The sequence below is a fragment of the Typopeltis vanoorti genome, chromosome 20 (genome assembly GCF_054136105.1).
Source record: "Typopeltis vanoorti isolate ZY-2024b chromosome 20, IOZ_Tvanoo_1.0, whole genome shotgun sequence".
NCBI lineage: Eukaryota > Metazoa > Arthropoda > Arachnida > Uropygi > Thelyphonidae > Typopeltis > Typopeltis vanoorti.
Genome location: NC_143568.1, coordinates 86,503,995 through 86,531,190, shown reverse-complemented (window position 1 = coordinate 86,531,190; position 27,196 = coordinate 86,503,995). Strand labels below are relative to the sequence as shown.

Genomic DNA, 27,196 nt, shown 5'->3' with positions numbered 1-27,196 from the left:
AAGAAAGTGCTGAAGCCCTACTCCACAGACCAAATCTAAACTGCAATGATGTTCTTGCCATCCCTAAAGTATGGGAAATTGTCATACAAAATGTGTAAAATAATAACTTAACTGTAATCAATTTTAATTTAAGTTCAGGCCGCAACGTGCCACTGCATGCAATTTGGATTCCTTTGTACGTACATGCCCTTTCTTCTGTCATTCCTAGTATTGCCTTACTGAACTGATGATGTCCTAAGATACCTAGGATGAAATATTTACGTAATAAAAAACCTATTACTGTGGTTCACGTGTGTTAAACTTAGAGTACTGTAAAGATTGCAACTCATTATAAGTACTTAGATAAGTGATAATTCTGAAGAAATTCACATCAAGTGTCTCTCTATTCATAGTCAATTGTGATGATTTAAATAATTAGGATAAGATTGTGTAAGTTAATATTATAAAAGTAAGAAGGGTACAGTATGAGGTGGCATAAATTACTATTCAGTTAGGCTCATTCAAAGTGTGCTTTTTATAAAAATTGTATAAGAATGACTAGTAGGATGTATGAAATTGTGTTTAGATTTTAAGAGTAGAAATGTAGAAGAACTGAATCTAATTTAGAAACATTTGTAAGTAGCTATGCATTGAGATCCGACTGTATAAATGTGCTAATGTGGATTGAACAGTGTAATTAAATTAAGAATTCTTATTACACTGTTTTTTTGATTGATTTTGTCAAAGCACTATCTCTAAAAATATTTGAACCTGCATAAGATTAAATAATGAAAAGTTGAGTATCAATTTTAGATTAAGTGATTAAGATCAAGCCGCAACTGAATTAAAGTAAAGATTAACTTTAGCAGGGAATAATAATATTATTGACTTTGCACTCAGTTTAGAATCTCATAGCCTTACACTCAATACATAGTCTAACTGGCACAGTCAAAAAGCAAATAAATTTGTTAGATTGTAGAGTGCAAGCAAAATGGTGGCAGCAGACATTTTATGACACTAAAAGAAATAATTGAAGACAAAGCAAGATTATTAATGATATGTGGTCGCCTTGTGTGCAGGGGCTGAGTCCTGTTGGAAGGTCCACTGCCTACTATGAAACAAGGGGCTGTTCAAGGGCCATACCACAGGTTCCAGCAAGGTGTCTTCATAAACTTTTGCAGAGGTTTTGACCCCCTTTTTCACAGAAATGCAACTTGGACACACACACACACACCAAACCATGACACAGGGTGATGAGCTCTCTGAATCCTGGATGCGATGGCATGTACTATGCGAGCATCTGGATATATATCCAATCATTTTGGCAGTTAAATGACTCTTCGATGTGAAAATTTTCTCTCTGAAGAGGATATCTGTGTCTGTTGTTTGCATACTGACAGAGAAGTGCTTTTGATTTTATTACCTTCTACCACATTAGTGGTAGTGTTAGGAAGTTTCCAGAGAATGCTCCAATAGGCTCTCATTCTGGTCATCAGTTAGTATGCATAACATTATTCTCTGCAAAAATGTTCAACTCTTGTGACATCACTTTGCATTCTCACAGGATTACAGAAGGCTTCACGGCCCTCACAAGCTGTTGCATTCTAACACAGCATGAGTGACCTGTTCTTTGGTGGTCAGATACATCTTCTGCAATGTTTTAATTGTTAATAGTCAGATACACAAACATCCTACTGATCCCGAGTGTTTTTAACATGTCGAAAATAACAGGTGGCTGCATTACAACCTTGTGAAGTACTATTACAACTACACGGTTCTCATAATCTCCTCACTGCATGTTAACCCATAAGGTTAGACAACTCTCTACTGATAAACAAACAAATGTGTACAGTACAACTAACGGAACCAGGCTTGCACAATTCTGTGGGCAGTGCGTGGGGGGGGCGTAAGTTGTAACAATATTTATAGCAAGATCGTGCATTTTCTGCTGTTTGTCTTTCACAAATTTGTATTACAGATGATGGCAGATACTATTCCACTCGTTTTGAAAATATTCACACAATTTTTTTAATTCAATTAATAAAAACTAATTTAAGCAGCAATTTCTCTCTATCCAGAGTCCCAGAAATGAGGAAGAGGAGGTTGGGGGGTGGGGGTTTGCTGCTCTTACTACTTCTCTACTCCTGTTCAACTACTTTCAGACAAATCTGAAATGTAGTTGCTACAATGTTTAAGGCTCCTTGAGAAATTCAGCTCAGTCAAACTAAAATGAGGGAGAAAATGCTGAAAGATATTTTCTCCATACATCACATTAATTTATTATTCTTAAAATTTCTGAAAATTTTAGCTCACTTAGACTAAAATGAACTAGAGAAGGATATTTCAACCAATTTTGCTTAGTTATTAACTGGTTTACCTACTTCCTCTAAAAATGTGATATCTCCTAGAAAACATTTCATATAAGAAGAATACTGAGGAAGTATTAAGAAAGCAAGAGACTGGCTAAATTTATAAACTTAACTAATTTCAGATATCAGTAACAAGATCACTATAAATACTAATAAAAATAATGTCACAGAGGATCTAATTCTCCAGCCAATCCCTCTCATTCTAAGTACTTGGCTTGCAATTTGACAAATGAGATTCATAATATGCACAGAACTATTTAAGATATATAAAGATAATAAAAGCAGATGGCATTTCAAACCTGAGTATTTTCATCATGAAAACCCTCCAGAAAACTCTCCAGAAGTTCGTCAGCATTGTCAATTCTCTCAGCATACTCTCCAATTATCCAAATCATAGAAGCTCTAAAAGAAGTTTTATGAAAAGAAAATAAACTAGTGATATCTTTTAGGTAAAATTACATACTTATATATTTAATCCAGTAAGGATGCTGGAATGTCTTATCATTCATGTTGTTTAGTGGAAAAACAGACATCTAAAGCTAATAACTGCCTTCTACCTTGAAATAATATAGTATAGATGAAGAATGTATTTTCTGTGTTTTATGTTACAGCCATTCCAGGGAACGTATTTTCTGTGTTCTTTGCTACAGTCATTCCAGGGAGGCAGACCATGTTAACGCTGTGGATCAGAAGATCCAATGGAAAAACCTCGCTCCTATACAGAAACAGATTTAAATCAGAGAAACTATTTCTGGAATCTGCCATAACACTACAACATTTCTCAAACTTAAACAAATTCAGCTGTACACAACATTGTCAAAAATCTGGGAGACCATTTTGAGACTGTTAGCAAGTGTCCAAAGCACCCCACAGATGGCACTAATTAGGACAGATGGAGCCTGTGTGTACATGATCAATATCTTAGTGCCCACGAAAATATTGGCTTATTAATCTAATTAGCCAAATAAATTTAGTTAAATATCAGCTTTAAATATTGTTTTTCTGCTGAACAGGAGTGATATTTATATATTTATGAAGCAAAGTGCACAGTACAAATACATACATATATATACATACATATATACACACACACACACACACACACACACACACACACACACACACACACACACACACACACACACACACACTGATTACACAAACACTTACATTGTTAACTAATATTCTGATTTGATTACTTAAACTACTTAGACTGGTAAGATTATTATACCTAAAATACTAGTTACTATGGCACATCAACATATTATTCTTAGATATCAACTTGATTATCTGAGCCAGTAGAATTATAGATATATAGAGATAGTTCTATAGTACTATGTTCTAAAGTACAGAACAATAATAGACTGAAGCAGTGAAGTAAATAAAGCTACATACATTACTTTCATAGATATAGAAAATGCATTCGATAATGTACAATGGAACAAGCGTTTTCAAATAATGAAGGAAACTGGAAGAGACTGAAGAGACAGAGGACTAAGAAAATGTATACCAGCCAAAAATTAGAGATGCAAATACAGGAAAATGAAGCAACTTGCAGAAATTAAGGTGTAAGAGAAGAGTGTGCATTGTTGCCCTTACTTTTCTACCTGTATATAGATAATGCAGTAAAATCAGTAAAAGAAAGAATGTAGGTGAAGGATAAATATAAATACTTTGCTGATGATATAGCTGTATTAGTTGAGAATCAACAGCATTTAAAACAGATATTATCTAGGATGGATGATGTTTTATCTGATTATGGACTAAAAATAAATGCAGCAAAAACTAAATAATGGTGGCAGATTTAAATGAACAAAATAAAATATACAGAATAGTGATCAGAGGTAAGAATACTGAACAAGTAAAATCGTTTAAATATTTTGGAGAAACTAAACAAGATAGAAGATGTAAATTTTGAAATCTGAAGAGGCCAAAGAGATAATTTATTACCAGTAAGTTAAGTAAAGCATGTAAGATTTATAAAACATCTGTTTGTAGCATATTCTTATATGGTTGTGAGACTTAGACCATAACAGGAGAAGACTGGAAAAGAATGTACTGTCAGAGAGTAGTGCTGAAAATAAACTGGAGAAATCTAACAAATAGTCTTATATGAAATAAGAGCCAAGTACTGAAGACAATCACAGATAGAAAGATGAAATTCCTGGGACACATATGGAAATATAATGAATGGATTTTAAATGTATTAGAAGAAAAGATATCAGAATAAAGAGGATGGCCAAAATATACATTCTCAGAGGAGATGTTCAGATTAATTAGAAGGGGTTATAATATACTACTAAAGAGGAAAGCCAGAAATAGGATGATCTGGAAAAGGAAACTCTCCATAGCAACAGGGATTGTCCCTTAGAATGTTCATAATGAAAATGATTATCCAAATCAAATTAAAGGTACTCTAGTTGTGTCAGTATACTAAATATTCTTTTTTTTTAAAAAAAAAAAAAAACTAAAATCTCACATGATAATTCTATTACTTTTCATGCTCGGTTTTACAAAGGTCTCAAATCAGGAAAATACATAAGATGTAATATAAAATTTATATAAAGTGTAATACATGTAATAATGGTGTATGATATATAATATATGAATGGTTTTGATATTGCTTGTAAAACGGTTGTACTCAGCACGAAAGAAAAGAAAATGTTCTTTGTTAAATAATGAGTCAGAAAAAAAGCCACCTGGATTAATGAAGAAAAAGGAAAGTCCTGAAGGGAAAAGTCGCAGAGACTTGCAAAGGTCAGAGAGCATCAAGAACATACTTCAGAAAAGGCTCACGAAAGTGATGTTGACATACCTGAGGATGAGCATGTGACATGCAAAAGTGAAAGGAAAGGATATTTAAGTGACCTGGTCAGTAGGAAAAAGGTTCCCAGGCTCTCAGCACTGATTCTTTCCTGCGAACTCCGGCATCTATTGCTGGGAAACAAAAGAGAGGTCTCGCCGATGTAGTCCCAGAACTCCTCTGGCATTATTCCGATTGAAGACTTCCAGTCGTCAATGACCGAGGAAAGGAAAGGGGAACATCACTCGCAGTTCGTGTTGAACCATCATAAAGGACGAAGTTCATTGCCACGACATCCTGAAGAATAGGAGCAACACTATAAACAAGACAGAAGAACAGGACATCCTAACGGAACTTTCACTTAGTATAAAGAACTGTTTGTGAAGGAAGATCTTTAACTGCGATAAGTTAGTACTCTTGTGGCATGGAATGAGCTGCTGTATGAATATAAAATAATGAACCATTATTTTAGTAATGTTGAATATTATTATTATGAAACACCTCCAGGGAGTAGGACTCATCGAAGGGGGGCACCTACTCTACAACTCTCCATCTCCACCACTCCAACTACCACATCATCTACACCAGGGTTTCTCAAACTTTTTCTATGACGGAACACTTCACAAATCCTGAAATGTTCACGGAACAGCTTAGTTATTTTATAATGTATTAATTAATAATTAATTGGTAATTTAGCTTATTTTATTGTTAATTAATAATTATTAATGGTTGATAACTATTAATTAATAATTAAACATCAATTAAATCATCATTAAATTAATTTGTGTTGATTTTCATCGACATATCCCATTCTGATCATCAAAAATTTATATTATAAGTACTTACGATTGAATGCAGACTTTTTCTCCTGTGTGCTGGTTTTGTAGGGTAGGTAAATATAAATAAAATAAACGAGTAAATCTAAGCATTAAGAAAAAAAACAATCATTTATTGTCAAATGTTAATTAGTAAAAACAAAACACATAAAAATAGTAAAACACATATATTGCAAATTAAGTTCTTAATGACTCCGATGTTTTGGGTCTTTGAATTACAAATGCTTTGATATCAGGCACAATATTAGAAAGTTGAATTCTCATATTTGGTGTAGTGTCTAATCTGTTCCTGGACTATGATTTGGTTGCAGCATAATATGAAAATCCTGTCGCACATAAATATGTCGTTGTAAAAGGAAGTAAAACAAAAATAGCTAGTTTTGACACGCTTGTTCAGAAATCTTTTATTGGCAGTTCCTTGTATTTTTGTTTTAAATCAGAGTCAATAATTAAGTCAATTAGATTTTCATAGTCACTTGCGCTAAAGCCTGCTGGCTTAGCTGTCACTGTAAATGGATTCAGAACCAAGGAATTGTCCTCACTGGATTTTGGAAAATATTGTAAAAGGGTTGATTGCAAGTCATGCATGTGTTCTAAAATTACGTTAGATACTTCTTCATTTACTTTAGAATTTATTTCAGTCAAAAATTCATTCAAGGTTGGAAAACAATCAAAATTATTCTGTTCAACTGTAGAAATCCAGAATTGCAACTTCCTATCAAAAGATGCAATTTTATCTCTGGTATTAAAAATTGTAATATTCTTTCCTTGTAATGATAAGTTAATTTCATTGCACTTTGTAAAAATATCTGCCAGATACTCAAGACTCAATCAGGAAGAATTTCTTAATAATTCAATAAAATTTTGTCCTAAATTATGTGACATCAAGAAGACCATTAACTCACCATGAAGTTCAAAAAGCCTCAATAATGCTCTTCCTCTGGATACCCATCTCCTTTCAGTATGAAATAAAAGTGTGTTATGTGCACTACCCATTTCACAAAATTTTAAATAATCTGGATTGAAGTGGCCGAGATTTTACATAGTTGATCATTTTTTTGGCTTCATCCAAAATAGTTTTTAAATATGTAGGAATTCTTTTTGTTACTAGTGCTTGTCTATGCAAAATACAATGACTTTTGGTGGCTCTTGTAGCTACTTGAAGGATACATGTTACAACTCCCTTCATCTTTCCTACCATTGCTTCAGCACCATCTGTACAAATATCAATACACTTCTCCCAACCGATTTCCTGTTTTGCAATATAATTATTAATACAGTTGAATATATCTTCTCCAGTAGTTTTTTTCTTGTAGATATTTGCACGAGTAAATCTTCTTCAATACTTTTATCAAATATGTAACGAACAAACACTAGTAATACAGCGAGTCCTGCGACATCTGTAGATTCATCCATTTGCAATGAATATTCACTGCAGTCTTAGTCGATGAATTAGCTCTTTTTCTATGTCAGCAGAAAGATCTTTGATGCAGCGTGAAACAATATCATTTGATAATTGTACTGCATCTATTTTTTTTTAGCAACCTGCTCGTTTAACATGCATGATACAATGTCTTTCACACAAGGCTTAATGAGCTTCTCACCAATTGTATGAGCTTCACCATGAAGTGCAATGTGGAAACTCACACAAAAAGACACCTCTGTTGCATTTTCAGTTGTAGCCATTTGAAGTTTAGATGTTTCTAGCGAGTCACGTAGTCTCTTTAAAAAATGTATATCTTTTCCTTTGTAATCAGTGTGTTTCGTTTCGAATTGCCTACGAAATTTAGCTGGAGCCAAAGAACTGTTTACTAGTATTTTATTACATAAAACATCAGGAGCATGTGTATTGCCAATACACGTAAATCCATAATTTAAATAACTTTCATGGTACTTCCGTTTTGGTCTGTTCTTAGATGACTCTTGTTCTTTAATATTAGCTTTTGAAGAAACCACAGTTTGCAATTCCATACCTTCTCCAATCATACTAGTAGATGTGTCAGCAGAAGTACTTGCTCCTCCTTGTGTTAAAGTTCCTGTCTTTAAACAAGAATCCATGGGTATTTTTTTAATAATATTCAAATTCCAATATTTGTCAGAGCTATAATAAAAACAAATAGAATTGTGTTGTAAAGGTAACTTTAGTATGAAAAACAATAAGATTATAAATAAGAAATGTCGAATAATATAAAAGTAAATGAATAATAAGTTTTAAAAGAGGTAAACCGTGAGTAGACATAACTATATATAATAATAAATAACGGAAAAACTCACGTAGAAATATTATTTAATGGTATAATTTTCGCCCGTGTGTCACAGGCATCATGATGATGCCTGTGACACACGGGCGAAAATTATACCATTAAATAATATTTCTACATGAGTTTTTCCGTTATTTATTATATATAGTAAATGAATAATGCAAAATAGTAAAAAAAGACTGCAACGCACAAAAGTACTAAACCATATCAAATAATGTAAAAGTAATTGTAATAAGAATGATTTGATAAAATGTTCAGTAACAAAAATTAAATAGTTCGAAATAAATCAGATATTAATTATAAAATTAGTTAAAAGAGTAAGAAGAATTCTTTTTTTTTAAAAGTCGCCTCGCCTACTCCCTATATATATATACACACACGGGAATAAAAAGGTGTTAGCTGATTTTTTATTTTTTTTATCCCGAGGGCCCGGTTCCAACAAATTTACTCATAAATATCTTTCAAATTTTTTTAAAGTCCATACATTAACATAATTATCACTAATTAATTATGGCTTAATCATAAAGAGTATTAGTACACTTATGTATATGGTGTGGCATGTTGACAAATATAAATTACATTTAAATTAGTTATCAATCACTGGACTAATGAAATGTTGTAGCATGTCTTAGTTTCTTCAGGCAAACATCATTAAATTAATTTGTGCTGATTTTCATTGACATATCCCATTCTGATCACGAAATATATTTATAATATTATTATAAGTACTTACGAGTGAATGCAGACTTTTTCTCCTGTGTGCTGGTAGTTTTCCCCTCCTTTTGTACATCTTGGAGATCTTTGTAGGCTTCAGGTGGATGACTCACTATCCGTTCCATCACAAACACCTTCAATAAGAGATTTCTTAATACCAAAATTAAACAAAGTACCTTGTCTCTTATTCATATCAGATTTTAACTCTGTATTCCTATTACTTTTAAAAAAAGTCAAGGCACTCCGGTTTCAGAACAAGCACTTACACACTGCAATAAGAACTTGCGAAGAAAGTATTCAGTAGTAATAGATTTGAGAACCGGATACAGACTACCTTGATCTTCAAATTTCAGTGGAAAATTTTTCTTTATACTTCCTTGCTGATTGGTCACTGATATTTGCAACGCAGATGTTATTTCGTTCAGTTTTGAGAACACGCTGCCCACTGTTGTAATCGGCTTGCAGGCAATTTTTATGATCGGTCATAAACTGCGGTATTCTCTTTCCCAATTGTTGAAAGATTTCAATGTGTGAAAATTAACGGTAATTCATGAATACTTCCATGTTTAAAAATATGCTGCTTGGTCACTGACATTTGCTACACAGATGTCATTTCCTTCAGTTTTGAGAACAGAAGTTATGACACCAATTGTTGTAATGGGCTTGCAGGCAATTTTTATGACCAGTCATAAACAGCAGCATTCCCTCTCCCAAATGTTGAAAGGTTTCGATGTGTGAAAATTAACAATACACAGATGTTATTAGGTGTTCTGGGTCTGAGCTTTTCGACATATTCATGAATATTATTCTCCTCAGAATATTTTTACTATAAAATATCATCATCATCATCAAATTACTGCCATGTACCCTCAAGGGGTGTACAGGATATGATAGTACTACATGAAAAAATTACATCATTACTAACTTCCTATCTACAATTTTCCTCCAAATCAGTCTGTTACTTGTCAAGACTCCAACATTATCAGATCTTATATTTCTATCGCCTAAGGCACTTTGTACCATATCAATCCACCTATATCTTGGTCTTCCTCTGGGTTGTTTTCCTGACAACGGCAGAGAACACTTGTTTAAGTGACCATACCACCTGAGATTAGCTCTAAACGCATTCCTGGATGCTGACAATGTCAAGTTCTTTTCTAATATCCTCATTTTTAATATGATATTGCCATTGATGCCATCTGTTCACAGCATAATCTTTCTCAGGACTCTCATATCTGCGGTCTCTAGTCTTTGGTCAAGTGTTTTACTTCTGACCCAGCTCTCAGATCCATAAGTTAAAACTGGTTTGAACACTGTCTTGTATACAGCTAATTTAGTGTTCCGACTAATTTCTCTCTTATTCCAAATGAATTTATTCAATTGACTTCCCACCAAACCAGCTTTGCTGATTCTGTTGTCTATTTCTATATTTAATTTACCATCTTCAGTAAAAATCGTACCAAAGTAGCTGAAATGTTTCACTTGTTCCACAGGTTCTCCATTCACAATACAGTTAACATTTTCAATGATTCTGCCTATTTTCATTGTCTTTGTCTTTTTATTGCTGACCTTCATACCATATCTATTACAACAGCTATTCAATTTAGTCAGAGAATCTTGCAGACTTGTAGCGGATTTATTTAGAAGTATAACATCATCCGCATAAAGCAAAGAGCTGACATTAACATCTCCAATTTTGATATCATGTTTAATACCACTTTCCTTCATAACGTGATCATATATAGATAAAGAATAACAGAGGGGATAATGTACATCCTTGTCTCACACCATATTTAACATTAAACCATCTCCCTGTTCTTCCTTCATTTCTAACTGCTGACTTACAACTCAAATAAAGACTAAGTATTGTTTGATATAATGCCCCATTGACACCATATAACTGCAGCATATTTAATAGCTTCTCTCTTGGAACCTTGTCATATGCCTTTTCCAAATCGACAAAACTTAAATACAGATCTTTGTTATATTCCCATGCTTTCTCGACTATTTGTCGTAAAGTGAAGATCTGATCCTGACAGCCTCTATTTGGCCTGAATCCAGCTTGTTCTTCACCAAGCTTTTCTTCCACAATTCTTCTTAACCGTTTCTCAAGTATACTTGCATAGATCTTGCCAGGAACACTCAGTAGGGAAATACCTCTGTAATTCTCACATTCAGTTTTATTTTCCTTTTTATATATGGGTACTATGAGAGCTCTACTCCAATCATCGGGAATTTGTCCCTCTGTCCAGGCTTTCTGAACTATGCAGTGCAGCCGCTGTAAGACTTTTATCCCACCATACTTCAGCATTTCTGGTCGAATATCATCTACTCCTGCTGCCTTTCCACATTTCAAGCCTTTGATGGCTTTTTTTACTTCAAGTATGGATATGTATTGCTGACTGCATGCCTGGTCAGTGTTTTTTACCACTGTGCTGTCATCACTGCTAAACGTTTCATTTAGCAGTTTTTCAAAGTAATTACTCCATACTTCAAGGATATCTTTTTCTCCAGTTTTCATGTCACCTTTATCATCTCTAACTCCTTTTACAGCACTCTTTCCTCCATTTCTAAGCTTCTTCAACAACCTCCAGAATATTTTGCCACCTTCTTGATATTTATTTTCTATATTCTTGCCAAAGTCCTCCCATGACTTTTGTTTAGCTAGTTTTACACAGTGTTTAGCATTCTTGCATTTGTGTCTATATTCTCTAAGAGCACAAGCTGACTTATTTGACAGGAACTTTTGATATGCTTTCTTCTTTTCCTTCACTGCCTCTTTAACTTCCTGTGTCCACCAGGGAGTTCTAATTTTTTTATCCTTGAAGACAACCTCACCACATGCCTCTCTGGCAGAATCAATGTTTTCTTCAGAGTTTGCCACTGAATCTCCAAGGTGTGATTCCTGTTCTCAAACTCTTTCATTTTCTTTTCAATAATCTTTCTGTATTTTAGTCTACAGTTCACATCTGAGAGCTGCTCAACTTTTATTCGCTTTAAAACTTTCTTACATGTTATTCTTTTCAATATGAAATTCAATTTTATTCTGCTCAAGACTAAATAGTGATCACTTCCAATTTCAAATCCTCTGTACGCTCTGGTGTCCTGCACCAGGGAGAAAACATCACTATCAACAATAACATAGTCAATGAGACTTTTATTATTCCTAGCCTCTTCTCTCCATGTGAATTTGTGCACGTTTTTATGTTGGAACATGGTGTCAGTAATAACCAGTCCATGTCCTGAGCAGAAAACCAACAGATATTTGCCATTATTATTAGCTTTGCTCTTTTCTCCAAATTTTCCCAAAATATTTTTGTATGTCTCACAATCATTTCCTACTCTGCTATTTAGATCCCCAACAATGATCAACTTTTCCTTTTTCATTGTGTCAGTTGCTTTTTCAAAAGCCTCAAAAAATTCCTCCACTTCTATCTTAGTAGAACCTTCTGTGAGACCATAGCACAAATAAGTCTCATTGTCCAGTTCCCCATTCTCATATTTGACCACATTACTCTACTTGAGACTGACTGCCATTCAAGAAGATTAGCCTCGTATTTTGTGTTGAATACTATGACTACTCCTTCTTTTCCTTGATCGTCATTGCCTGAATATAAGATTTTGTATTTATTGCTCAGAAAGATCTCACCAGTTTTGGTGTTTTTTGTTTGTCACCCCTATTATGTCGATCTGGTACTTATCTAATTCCTCAGCTAGCTCCATTTCTTAGCCATTCAGGCTTCTTACATTGATAGTACCAATCTTTAACTCTGGTGATGTTGAGTTGGGGTTTGTTTTCAGATTTGTTTCAGTAGCTGACTTTTCGCTGTTTGCCCTGGTTCCCTGGCGAAAACAACGGGGGGCCTTGTTTAACCGGGCGACGCCCCAGCCGGCATGAAATTTTGTCATGTTGTACCACCATTTTTTATTTTGGTTTAACCAAAAAGAATACAATTTGGTCGGCTAAATCCCAAATTGCCAGCCCATCCTCGTTCGTTCAGTATCCAAGTAGATACCCAACAGGGTGCACCACGAGAAGGTGAGGATTGGACATTAGGTCAGAATCTCTGGTCGGTTCTCCGCATTCCTTTAAAGGCTATGTGGAGGTCTCCTGTCAGTTATACAGCTTTGATCCTTAAGACTATAAAATATTTATTCATGAAAAATGCTTAGAAAACTAAAATGACAAATTTCAGAACTTCTCGCAGAACACCTATTCACTTTCAGCGGAACACAGTTTGAGAAAACCTGATCTACGCTAATGCCATCTAACACTGACCACCACTAGTATTTTCACAGACAATCACAAGCATCCATGTCCATGGCAGGATTTGAACCCGCAGCCTTTTGGCTGGAGAGCAGATATGCTAACCACTTGGCCAACCAGGCAGGCATATGTCGGAAAGTTAGCCTCAAACTGTCTGAGAGCATTATTCGATTTATATTAGTGCATTGTTTAAGACATAAAAGCTTGGAATCAAGATTTAGCAAAACTAAGAAAATGTATAAGAAAGTTTAGTTATATCTACTTGATGTTTAGACTGTATATGCATTTCTCAGTTATAATAAATAACTTGTAAACAACATGCTGATCTGATTTCTGTCAATGCACTATCTCCAAAAAAATTGCAAACCTGTGCTAGTAGTAAGTTGTCACGACTGATAATGATAGAATAAGATACAGTTCCGATTAAGGTTACGAGTCCATCTACATTCCAATCCCTCACTTTCAAAAGTGCAGTCTGGCTGGCGCAGTCGAAAAAAAAAAAAATTTTTTTTTCGACAGGCTGTAGAGTGTAAGTGACTGGATAGATCATAAACAAGGCAATGAAGGACATGTAACTAACGTACTTGGCTTGGAAAAAACTCAACAGACAGCCCTGGGGACAAGTTGCTTTGTACCCCTGTAATGAGTCAGGTGTTCATAGCTAGTATAAATTGGAGGAATATGATGCTCCCAAGTCAGTGTAACTGCATCCAGGTGAAATGACTGCAAAAAGGTGATAGAGTTTGAAAGAGGCATTGTGATAGGATGCCATGTTACAAGCCTATCTGTTTGGCAAATTGGATTATCCCATGTCAACAATCAGTGATATCATACCGAGATGGAAGCACAGGGAGTCAACTGCAAGTGGTGCTACAAAGGATAATATGTAAAAACTGCCATTCATCACATTGAATGTAGAGTTCCAGGCGTTGACTGGAACATGAATCTGCACAAAAACATTCTGAACTGAGGCTCACAATATAGGTTTCAATGGTAAGACCACAATATGCAAGTCCTACATTACCCCAACCAACATGCAGCATTATCTTTAGTGGTGCAAAAAGCATGTACAGTGGAACATGGAAAGCTGTGTTATGGAGTGACTAATCACGCTACACCCTCCACTCAGCAGATGGAGAAGTGTGGGTGTGGCAGATGTTCAGTGAACGTCGCTCCAGTGTGTGTGAACCCCAACTATGAAATTCAGAGGTGGTGGTGTGTTGGTATGGTCCTGTTTTTCCTGGTTGGCTTTGGACTTCTTTGCAGTACCACGAACACTGAACTCCGAGAGGTATCTGGACATTCTGAAGAATGCAATGCTTTCTACTTTGAGCATTTCTATGGAACTGACCACTGTCTCTTTAAGCACGACAATGCACCATGTCATTAGACTGCTGCTGCTGTAGCTCCATGGTTTGAGGACATGAACATCACCACACTTGAATGCCCTGAACAGAACCCTGATCTCAACCCTACTGAACATCTGTGGGATGAACTGGAGCACTGGATGAGGTCAAGGGACATCCATCCCACAACGGTCCAGGACCTCATTACATGACTACAGGAAGAATGATTTTCAATATTTCTATTGTACACTTGTGGAAAGAATGATCCATGGGAATGCTGCAGTCACTGTGAAAGAAGGTCCTACATTTTATTAAGGTGGGCACCATGGCTGTTTGTTCCTCACACTATGGCATCCATTGGCTTCTTTCCAAAAAGTGTATCTAGGAAGGATGAACAGTTAATTAACTGCCTGATCGGCCTTCAGGCAGACTACATTAATTTACTCAAAATTTGAGAGGCCTATTATTCTATGATTATCTCAACCCAACTGGCCATAGGATGCTATTTATACATATATCAAGCCAGAGGGCATATGCTGGGATCTTAGGTCTTGATTTACCCTCTCTCCTTCATTCATTACAATTCATATCGCTTCCACTAGTTACTTGACTGTAATAGCACCTTGTGTTTTCTGCCAAGTAATTTTAAGCTTTAAAAATGTTGGTCTAAATATAGCATAATATCACCAATTGAGAAGTACAAGTTGTACAAAATGTACAAAAGTACATTTTGTTCTCATAGGGTAAGTTAATACTGTTATAATGGATCCAGTATTAACTGGTGATACCCTTATAAAAAAAAAAACTGTTCTTTCATGTTTAAGTAGGCATAGTGTTTATATTAAAAAAAAAAGGGATGATGGATTTATGGTTTTAATGGTGCAAGGACAGCAAAGGTCATACTGTGCCATGCCAAAGGTTAGAGCAGTAAACAAGGTAAGACCACAGCAAATATCCATGTCACAGCAGAATGTGAACTGCTTGGCCAACCATATCAGCACAGAAAAGGGCAAGAGAGAGGAAGAGGTGAAATCTAATGAACCTTTGTAATTAGTGACCGAGAGGATATTGTTGTAGCAACAGTGTATCACTGATCATCCACACAAAAATTACACACACACACAACACTACCAATAATTATCCAGACATCCCTGTTATTTGAAGTCATAGAACATTCCCGGTTTGTTAATAACATAAAAACTAGTGTACAGATAGTAGAAAGCAGTATTTTGCAGTTGAATACAGATGGTATAGCAACATGACATGAACTCAGTGACAGAGAGAGAGAGAGGTGTCATCATGGCTGTCACATTGGTGGCATGTCATACGTACCATTACCACTCAAATGGAGCATCCAAAATCAACAGTTGGTGATGTGATCAGCAAATGGGATGTTCTAGATCCCTAGTGCAGGAAAACATCCAGGGCAGCCACTGAAAATGACTGACAGGGACATGACAGTGTTAACAGATGGCACTCAAAAATTGGCTACAATCAGCACAGACCATCTGTAATGAGTTCCAGAGTGCCAGCAACACTATGGTGAGTACTAATACTGTACAAAAAGAACTCCATTTACTATGTTTCTACAAAAGCGAAGCAGCAGCAGCAGCAGCACAGAAGCCAAACATCATAACAAAGTGGCTTGTCTTGCCCTGGTGCAAAATGTGTGTGAACTGGACAATTGACCAGTGGAAGACAGTATACTCTGGAGAGATAATTTAGGTTCACCTGTTTCCAGTCTGATGGCAAAATGTGGATGTGGAGGTAGCCTGGTGAACACTTGTTACCACAGCATGTTGTACCCCACAGTAAAGTTTGGTTGTGGAGAAGTAATGGTGTGTGTGTGTGTGTGTGTGTGTGTGTGTGTGTGTGTGTGTGTGTGTGTGTGTGTGAGGGGGGGGGGGGGCATTCAGTTGGTTTGAAGTGGGATCACTGTTTACTGGATAATCAGGTGCTGCCTATACCATGGAGTTTTTATGGAACTGACCCATGTTACTCAAGACAACAATGCCCCATTCCACAAAGCAGCAGCTGTTATGAGAATGGTATGAAGAGGATCTGTGCAGAGTCCTGACCTCAACCCATCGAACATTTGTTGGACAGACTGGAGCTTCGATTGAGGAATACAGAGCAGCATGTCCACAGAACTCAGTGCTGCTTTGGTGGAGGAATGGAGACAAATTCCACCTGATGTCTGCTACATGTTGCTGGAAAGTCTACCTCAAAGGGTGCAGGAGGTGATCAAAGCCAAATGTGAACATATAACAATATTACGGTTAGCCTGCTGGTATCAATTGTAAATTGCTAAAGTGAAGACAATTATTGGTAGATAGCGCAAGTGTGTTGTGTGTGAATACCATCCATGAAAGGTAAATCCATCATACATTAGTACTGTGGGAGGATTAACAGTTAGATAATCTGAAAGTCCTACTATAAAGTACTTTTTAAAGCCATTCTTGCCCTCCAATAAGCAACATGATGGTCTCTAACCGGGAGACAAAAAAAAATGTCTACCATTTGAAAAAACATTTTAAGCTGCATTTATCCTTTGAATTTACTAGCATTCACAAGGCATGGTCAAAAGATTGGATTCCAGATGATTGGAATAGGGATGTCAGAGTACTATCTATAAAAAAAAAAATATATATAATATAAGAGACTACCAAAAACTTGTGGAAAAGAAAATTCCACAAGTTTTCGATAGTCTCATTATCAGATTCAGATTTTCACTTTAAGATTGATAGTTGAGAATTCATTTAGAATAAAATATAAAAATCTCAATTTTTGTAGAGCTGGATATAGCATGTATCATGGAGCAAGGGAAAATATTTTCAACACACTAAAATTATGTAAGAAAAAGAACAATATGTTGTTGTAAGTTAGAAATTAAAAGTGATAAAGTAATGTGGCAACAAAAAAATAGCTGTATAACTGAGAGGAGACCTACACATAGCTTTAAAGGAATATGGAGAACCGACCAGGGCTTCTACCCTAATGTCCAATCCTCACTTTCTCGTGGTGCACCCTGTTGGGTATCTATTGTCTATTGGGTATCTATCTGCTGTCTTGAATATCTACCTGGATGCTGAAGGAACGAGGATGGGCTGGCAATTTGGGATTTAGCCGACCAAATTGTATTCCTACTGGCTTAAACCAAAATACAAAATGATGTTACAACATGACAAAATTTCATGCGGCTGGGGCACGCCCGGTTAAACAAGGTCCCCGTTGTTGTCGCCAGGGAACCAGGGCAAACAGTGAAAAGCCAGCTACTGGAACAAATCTGAAAGCACACCCCAACTCAACATCACCAAAGTTAAAGATCGGTACTATCAAAATAAGCATGAATGGCAAAGAAATGGAGCTACCTGAAACTCCATTTCAGGTAGCTCCATTTCAGATCGACATAATAAGGGTGACTGAAAGAAAAAAGATAAAACTTGGCGAGATCTTTCTGAGCAATAAATACAAAATCTTATATTCAGGCAATGACGATCAAGGAAAAGAAGTCATAGTCATAGTATTCAACACTAAATACGAGGCTAATCTTCTTGAATGGCAGGCAGTCTCAAGTAGAGTAATGTGGGCAAATATGAGAATGGCGAACTGGACAATGAGATTTATTTGTGCCTATGGTCCCACAGAAGGCTCTACTAAGATAGAAGTGGAGGAATTTTTTGAGGCTCTAGAGAAAGCTACTGACACAATGAAAAAGGAAAAGTTGGTCCTTGTTGGGGATCTAAATAGCAGAGGAGGAAATGATTGTCAGACATACAAAAATGTTTGGGAAAATTTGGAAAAAAAGAGCAAAGCTAATAATAATGGCAAATACCTGTTAGATTTCTGCTCAAGACATGGACTGGTTATTATTAACAACATGTTCCAACATAAAAATGTGTACAAATTCACATGGAGAGAAGAGGCAAGGAATAAGAACAGTCTCCTTGACTATGTTATTTTTGATAGTGATGTTTTCCTCCTGGTGCCAGGACACCAGAGTGTACAGGGTATTTGAAATGGGAAGTGATCACTATTTAGTCTTGACCAGGATAAAATTGAATTTCATATTGAAAAGAATGACATTTACGAAAGTTTTAAAGTGAATAAAAGTTGAGCAGCTCTCGGATGTGAACTGTAGAATAAGATACACAAAGATTATTGAAGAAAAAATGAAAGAGTCTGAGAACAGGAATCAAACCTTGGAGATTCAGTGGCAATGTGAAGAAAACATTCATTGGTTCAGCCAGAGAGGCATGTGGTGAGGTTGTTTGCAAAAATAGAAAAATCAGAACTCCATGGTTAAAGAGGCAGTGAAAGAAAAGAAGCATATCAAACGTTCCTGGCAAATAAGTCAGCTTGTGCTCTTATAGAATATAGAGACAAATGCAAGAATGCTAAACACAGTATAAAACTAGCTAAACAAAAGTCATGGGAGAACTTTGGCAAGAATATAGAAAATAAATATCAAGAAGGTGGTAAGATATTCTGGATTGTTGAAGAAGCTTAGAAATGGAAGAAAGAGTGCTGTAAAAGGAGTTAGAGATGATAAAGGTGAAATGAAAATGAGAGAAAAAGATATCCTTCAGGTATGAAGTAATTACTTTGAAAAATTGCTAAATGAAACAAGCAGTGATAGCACAGTGGTAAAAAAACACTCAACAGGCATACAGTGAGGAATACATATCCATACTTGAAGTAGAAAAAGCCATCAAAAGCTTGAAATGTGGAAAGGCAGCAGGAGTAAATGATATTCGACCAGAAATGCTGAAGTATGGTGGTATAAAAATCTTATAGTGGCTGCACTGCATAGTTCAGAAGGTCTGAATGGAGGGACAAAATTCCTGATGATTGGAGTAGAGCTCTCATAGTAATCATATATAAAAAAGGGAAATAAACCCGAATGTGAGAATTACAGAGGTATTTCCCTACTGAGTGTTCCTGGCAAGATCTATGCAAGCATACTTGAGAAACAGTTGAGAAGAATTGTGGAAGAAAAGCTTGGTGAAGAACAAGCTGGATTCAGGCCAAACAGAGTCTGTCAGGATCAGATCTTCATTTCACGACAAATAGTTGAGAAATAATGGGAATATAACAAGGTGCCAAGAGAGAAGCTATTCAATATGCTACAGTTATATGGTGTCAATGGAGCATTACATCAAGCAATACTCTTTATTGAGTTGTAAGTCAGCAGTTAGAATTGAAGGAAGTACAGGAAGATGGTTCAATGTTAGATCTGGTGTGAGACATGGATGTACATTATCTATATGGATCACATTATGAAGGAAAGTGGTATTAAACGTGTTATCAAAATTGGAGATGTTAATGTCAGGTCTTTGCTTTATGCAGATGATGTTATTCTTCTAAATAAATCCACTAAAAGTCTGCAAGATTCTCTGACTAAATTGAATAACTGTTGTAATAGAGATGGTATGAAGGTCAGGAATAAAAAGACAAACCCAACGAAAATAGGCAGAATCGTTGAAAATGTCAAATGCTTTGTGAACAGAGAACCTGTGAAACAAGTATAACATTTCAACTACTTAGGCACAATTTAAGATGGTAAATTAAATATGGAAATAGACAACAGAATCAACAAAGCTGGTAAGGTAGGAAGTCAATTGAATAAATTCATATGGAATAAGAGAGAAATTAGTCGGAACACTAAATTAGCTGTATACAAGACAGTGTTCAAACCAGTTTTAACTTATGGATCTGAGAGCTGGGTCAGAAGTAAAACACTTGACCGAAGACTAGAGACCGCAGATATGAGAGTCCTGAGAAAGATTAGAGGCGTGAACAAATGGCATCAATGACAATATCATATTAAAAATGAGGATATTAGGAAAGAACTTAACATTGTTAGTATCTAGGAATGTGTCAGCAGAGCTAATCTCATGTGGTATGATCACTTAAACAGAATGGGTGAGGAAAGATTAGCAAAAAACAAGTGTTCTCTTTCAGGTTGGCAGGAAAACGACCCAGAGGAAGACCAAGATATAGGTAGATTGATGCGGTACAAAGTGCCTTAGATGATAGTAATATAAGATCTGATAATGTTGGAGTCTTTATAAGTAACAGACTGATTTGGAGGAAAATTGTAGATAGGAAGTTAGTAATGATGTAAATTTTTCATGTAGTACTATCATATCCTGTACATCCTTCGAGTATATGGCAGGAATTTGATGATGATTAGTCTGTTCATTATTATTATTATTATTATTACATAACAACTCCAGGGAGTCCAAGGACTCATTGAGAGAGATCACCTACTCTAGAGCTCTCAGTCTCCACCACTCTACTAATAGCAACTACCTTCATCATCTACACCAGCACTATCTACCGTTGATCACCACCACCACAATTTTCACAATTGCAAAAATCCATGCCCACGGCGGGATTCAAAACCGTAGCCTTTTGGCTGGAGAGCGGATACACTAACCACTCGGCCAACCAGGCCAGCAGATGTTATACTCCTAAATAAATCCAGTGCAAGTCTTCAGGATTCCTTAACTAAACTAAATAAATGTTACTTAAATATAAAGAGCTAATAAGCTTCATTCGGCAATGAAAACATTACTTAAATTAAGGGGATATTAAATCCCACATAGTTTTAAAACCAAATAAGAAACTCAAAGATTGGAATCAGAGACTTTCTTGCCGAATATAGTAAACTATAAAGTAGCTACTCACTAATGAAGCCTCTAAAAAGGCTGAAACCGGTCTGGGTAGTGACCTCCCTCCATAATGTAATAACAGCATACATTTCCTAGGAAATGTGTTTTTACATTATGGAAAATACCTAAGAATAGCGATCTGAACTTCCCCACCTTTGCAACGAGTTGCCCGGTATTGTACTACGTACTAGGATCACTTGCATTGGCTAACACTAGTGTCGCCGATACTTTATAGTTTACTATATTCAGCAAGAAACTCTCTGATTCCAATCTTTGAGTTTCTTATTCGGTTTTAAAACTATGTGGGATTTAATATCCCCTTAATTTAAGTAAATGTTGTTGTAAAAAAATTCATATGAAATCAGCAACAAAAAAGACACTATGAAAATAGTCAAGAACATTGAAAACATCAACTGCATCCTGAACAGAGAAACCTGAAGAAGTGAAACATCTCAGCTATTTAAGTACAATTTTTAGTGGAGATGGAAAATTAAATAAAGAAACAGAATAAGTAGTAGAGTTAGCAGGGAGTCGAATGAATAAATTTATGTGAAATAGGAGAAAAACTCCTTATAAATGGAATTTCTCTCTTATTTCATATAAATTTTAAAACACTAAACTAGCAATATACAAGACAGCATTCAAGCTAGTTTTAACTTACAGATTTGAGGGTTAGGTTAAAAATACAGCAGCTGATAAGACTAGTGGCCACAGATATGGGAGTTCTGAGAAAAACAGATGGCCTCAGTAATAGAATCATGTTAATAATGAACATAGGAAAAACAATGATATTGTTGGCATTCAGGAATGTGTGTTCAGATCTCAGTCACTTAAACAGAATGGAGAGGAAAGGTAAGCCAAAACAAGTTTATGATGCCAAAATGAGGAAAAAGCCATTGATATAAACCAAGATCTAGGTGGATCAATGCTAGAAGTGCCTTAAAATAATGAAATAAGATCTAACAATATTTGGAGTCCCTGTCAGATAGCAGAATAATTTGGAGGAAAATTATCAATACAAAATTACTAATGTACACATTTCCTATAATAATATTATAGTTTCCTGTACATCCCCTTCGAGACACAGACAACAAAGTAGGCTTTTATGCTGGCAGATGTAATAACTTGCTTCCCTTTTTTTTTTTTTTTTTTGAGTGTGTGGGCATCATTTTTATATTCTGGAATTTCATTTTTTCCACTGTGAAGCTATATGATTCCTATGCTGCTGCAGAAAGTTCTAAAATTTGGTGACAAAATTTCACTTAAAAACAAAACTGACTTGTGAGAAAATCAATGACACTTAATACAGCACAATAATACTAGAAATCTAATTAGCACACTAAGAAACAAAATATAAATAAAAAGAAGTAACTCACCTAGCTTCTGGTTCATCCAGAGTATCTAAATTTTCACAGAGTGTGGAAATGATGCTTTCATACTTGTTGGGATATTTTCTAAAAATGTCCTAAGAAATAAAAAATATGTAAAAGAAATAATGCCATAATAATTAAGTTTTCTTTCTTTACTTGTTCAAGATTAATGTGATGTAAGGGGCTTCACAGTTCCATGGCAACAATAGATTCTACTTGCATTACATGTTTAGTCCTAAGCTTCTTCACCCTCCCCCCTCCCCCATTAATTTTAATGACATGACTTATTATTTACATATTTTTTCTTTAAGTCTCAATTGGTATCTTAACAGGATGCAGTATACATGGATGTTATTCATTCCTCAATATATTAAGGAGAATCAATATGAAGAGATTTCAAATAGCTTAATGCAAGATGTATGGCAAAACTCTAGAGCATAATAAAGTTATTCATAGTCTCTTGTAGAACAAACCCTTCAGACAGATGTTATGCAATACATGAGAAATTTAATGAAAAACAATGGATTATGTACTTACAGGTGTGAGCAACTGTATTCAACTAAGCAGGCTATTGCCAAATGTAATTATCTACCTTTGTGTGTGTAACCATTTTTTCAAATTCTGGAACTTTATTTTTCACTGTAAAGCTATTGGACCATATGTTCCTATGGTCCCACAGAGGGTTCTCCTAAAGAAGGAGTGGAGGAATTTTTCAATTCACTAGAGCAGGCAGCTGACATAACGAAAATGGAAAAAGTGGAACTTTTTAGAGAACTTCAACTTGAGAAATGTTTTGGGAAAATCTGAAGGGCAAGGTTAATAAAAATGGTAAATATCTGCTGAATTTCTGTTCAGGATATGGAATAGTCATTACTTACACCATGTTCCAACATAAAGATGTCCACAAGTTCAGGTGGAGAGAAGATGCAAGAAATAAGAAAAGCCTCACTGATTATATTATTGATAGTGATCAAGCTGGTTCCGAATACAAGATTGTACAGAGAATTTGAAATTGGAAGCATTTAAGCAGGATAAAACTGAATATCACATAATGTAAAATTTTTTTAAAAAGAATTAAAGTCAAACAGTTTTCTACACAAACATTATTAAAGAAAGAATGAAACCCTGAAGTCTCAGCAACAGAGTCTAAAAAAATATTGAGTGATTCAGCTAGGGAGGAAATGTGGTGAAGTTGTCTGCAAGGATAGACAAACAAGAACACCATTGTAAGCAAAAGAAGTTAAAGAGGCAATCCTGAAAAAGAAGAAAGTATATTGAAAGTTCTTAGCAAATAAGTTAGCAGATGCCCTAAAAGAATCAGAGAAAAATGTAAGAGAGCAAAGGTATGTGTGAAAATAGCTAAACAAAAGCCATGAAAAGAATTTGGTAAGAATACAGAAGGTAAATGATTAGTGTGAAATTTGACTAAAAACCAAATGTGACATAAAATGACTGACACAGGTTCTATTAGATAGTAATAGTACAGATGATTATACCGACTAGTTTTACCACATATGCTAGTGGCTTCTTCTGGATTAGGCAGAACAAAAAATGGTTTCCTACACGTTCTGTTTTTTTAGTTATGTAATAGTTCATGTTTATCCCTCTGTTTTGTTTTATTTTTTGTTCTTCATAACCCAGAAGAAGCTACTAGCACATGCAGCAAAATTAGTTGATATCATTTGTACTATTACCGCCTAATAAAACATGTCAGTTATTTTACATCATCAAATTCCTGCCATGTACCCGCAAGGGGTGTACATGGCAGGAATTGATATGATAGTACTATATGAAAAATTTACATCGTTACAAACTTCCTATCTACAATTTTCTTCCAAATCAGTCTGCCACCTGTCAAGACTCCAACATTATCAGATCTTATATTTCTATCTTCTAAGGCACTTTTTACCATATCATTGTCGCCATCTGGTAGCATCGTCTAGAAAGAAGGTTGCAGCAGATGAGCAGCTCTTCTCCATTTCTCTCGGTCTGTCACCTCCGACATTCTTAACCCAATCCATTCCACGATGTCATTGAACCACTCTAGTTGGTCTTCCATGTCTTCTCTTCCCCTCAACTTTCCCTTGTAACATAGTCGGGACACATGACATCCTCGTCTTTAATACGACATTGCCACTGATTGCCATCTGTTCAGCCCTCTAATCTTTCTCAGGACTCTCATATCTGCAGTCTCTAGTCTTTGGTCAAGTACTTTACTTCTGACCCAGCTCTCAGATCCATAAGTTAAAACTGGTTTGATCACTGTCTTGCATACAGCTAATTTAATGTTTTGACTAATTTCTCTCTTATTCCATATAAATTTATTCAGTTAACTTTCAACCATACCAGTTTTGTTGATTCTGATGTCTATTTCTATATTTAATTTACCATCTTCACTAAAAATCGTGCCTAAGTAGCTGCAATGTTTTAGTTATTCTATAGATTCTCTACTCATAATGCAGTTGATATTTTCAACTGCATTATGAGTAGAGAATGCTTCTACCTCTTTTCAGTGTATTTACCCTGTTATTGCTGACCTTCATACCATATCTATTATAACAATTATTCAATTTAGTCAGAGAATCTTGCAGACTTGTAGCAGATTTATTTAAAGTACAACATTGTCTGCATAAAACAAACAGCTGACATTAACATCTCTAATTTTGATATCATGTTTAATACCACTTTCCCTCATAATGTGATCCATATAGATAATGCACATCCTTGTCTCACACTAGATCTAACATTGAACCATCTTCCAGTACTTCAATGATAACTGCTGACTTACAACTCAAATAAAGACTAAGTATTGCTTGATATAATGCCCCATTGACACCATATAACTGTAGCGTATTGAATAGCTTCTCTCTTGGCACCTTGTCATATGCCTTTTCCAGATCGACAAAACTTAAATACAGATCTTTGTTATATTCCCATGATTTCTCGACTATCTGTAGTAAAGTGAAGATCTGATCCTGACAGCCTCTATTTGGCCTGAATCCAGCTTGTTATTCACCAAGCTTTTCTTCCACAATTCTTCTGAACAGTTTCTCAAGTATGCTTGCATAGATCTTGCCACAGTAGGGAAATACCTCTGTAATTCTCACATTCAGTTTTATTTCCCTTTTTATTTATATAAGAGTTGAGAGACTTGGTGATTCCAATCATCTGGAATCACCAAGTCTTCTGAACTATGCAGTGCAGCCACTGTTAGACTTTTATACCTCTATACCTAAGCATTTCTGGTAGAATACATCTACTCCTGCTGCCTTTTCACATTTCAGGCCTTTGATGGTTTTTTCTACTTCAAGTATGAATATGTATTCCTGACTGCATGCCTGTTGAGTGTTTTTTTACCACTGTGCTATCAGTGGTAAAAAAAACGATATCTTGAAAAAAATATCAAGGATATCTTTTTCTTCAGTTTTCAATTCATCTTTATCATCTCTAATTCCTTTTACAGCACTCTTTCCTCCATTTCCAAGCCTCTTCAATAATCTCCAGAATACCTTACCACATTCTTGATATTTATTTTCCATGTTCTTACCAAAGTCTTCCTATGACTTTTGTTTAGCTTTTTTACATTTGTCTCTGTATTCTCTAAGAACACAAGCTGACTTATTTGGCAGGAATTTTTGATATCCTTTCATCTTTTCCTTCACTGCTTTTTAACTTCTCAAGTCCACCATGGAGTTCTGATTTTTCTATCCTTGAAGACAACCTCACCACACGGCTCTATGGCTAAATCAATCAGTGTTTTCTTCAGGGCTTGCCACTGAATCTCCAAGGTTTGATTCCTGTTCTTACTCATTTTTTCTTCAATAATGTTTGAATGATATAATCACGTAATCACAAGAAAGATATTTATTTAACCAAATATTCATCATCATCATCAAATTCCTGCCATGTACCCTCATGGGGTGTACAGGATATGACAGTACTACATGAAAAATTTACATCATTACTAACTTCCTATCTACAAATTTCCTCCAAATCAGTCTGTTACTTGTCAAGACTCCAACATTATCAGATTTTATATTTCTATCGTCTAAGGCACTTTGTACCGTATCAATCCACCTATATCTTGGTCTTCCTCTGGGTCGTTTTCCTGCCAACCTGGCAGAGAACACTTGTTTTGCTAATCTTTCCTCTCCCATTCTATTTAAGTGATCATACCACCTGAGATTAGCTCTGCTAATGCATTCCTGGATGCTGACAATGTCAAGTTCTTTCCTAATATCCTCATTTTTAATATGATATTGCCATTGATGCCATCTGTTCACGCCTCTAATCTTTCTCAGGACTCTCATATCTGCGGTCTCTAGTCTTTGGTCAAGTGTTTTACTTCTGACCCAGCTCTCAGATCCATAAGTTAAAACGGGTTTGAACACTGTCTTGTATACACCTAATTTAGTGTTCCGAATAATTTCTCTCTTATTCCATATGAATTTATTCAATTGACTTCCTACCATACCAGCTTTGCTGATTCTGTTGTCTATTTCTGTATTTAATTTACCATCTTCAGTAAAAATGGTGCCTAAGTAGCTGAAATGTTTCACTTGTTCCACAGGTTC

At 35.5% G+C, this 27,196-nt stretch overlaps 1 protein-coding gene across 4 annotated transcripts in view; it reads right to left on the bottom strand.

Moving 5' to 3' along the window:
* LOC150095632 (AP-1 complex subunit beta-1-like) overlaps window positions 1-27,196 on the bottom strand; it is a 246,521-nt gene that overhangs the window by 85,608 nt on the left and 133,717 nt on the right. For all 4 annotated transcript variants that reach the window (XM_090410443.1, XM_090410440.1, XM_090410441.1 and 1 more), the window contains 2 exons: window positions 22,629-22,717; window positions 2,648-2,750 (listed from right to left, as the gene is read on the bottom strand). In XM_090410443.1, the coding sequence (XP_090266569.1) occupies window positions 2,648-2,750; window positions 22,629-22,717 (192 nt within the window). The remainder of the gene's footprint in view (window positions 1-2,647; window positions 2,751-22,628; window positions 22,718-27,196) is intronic.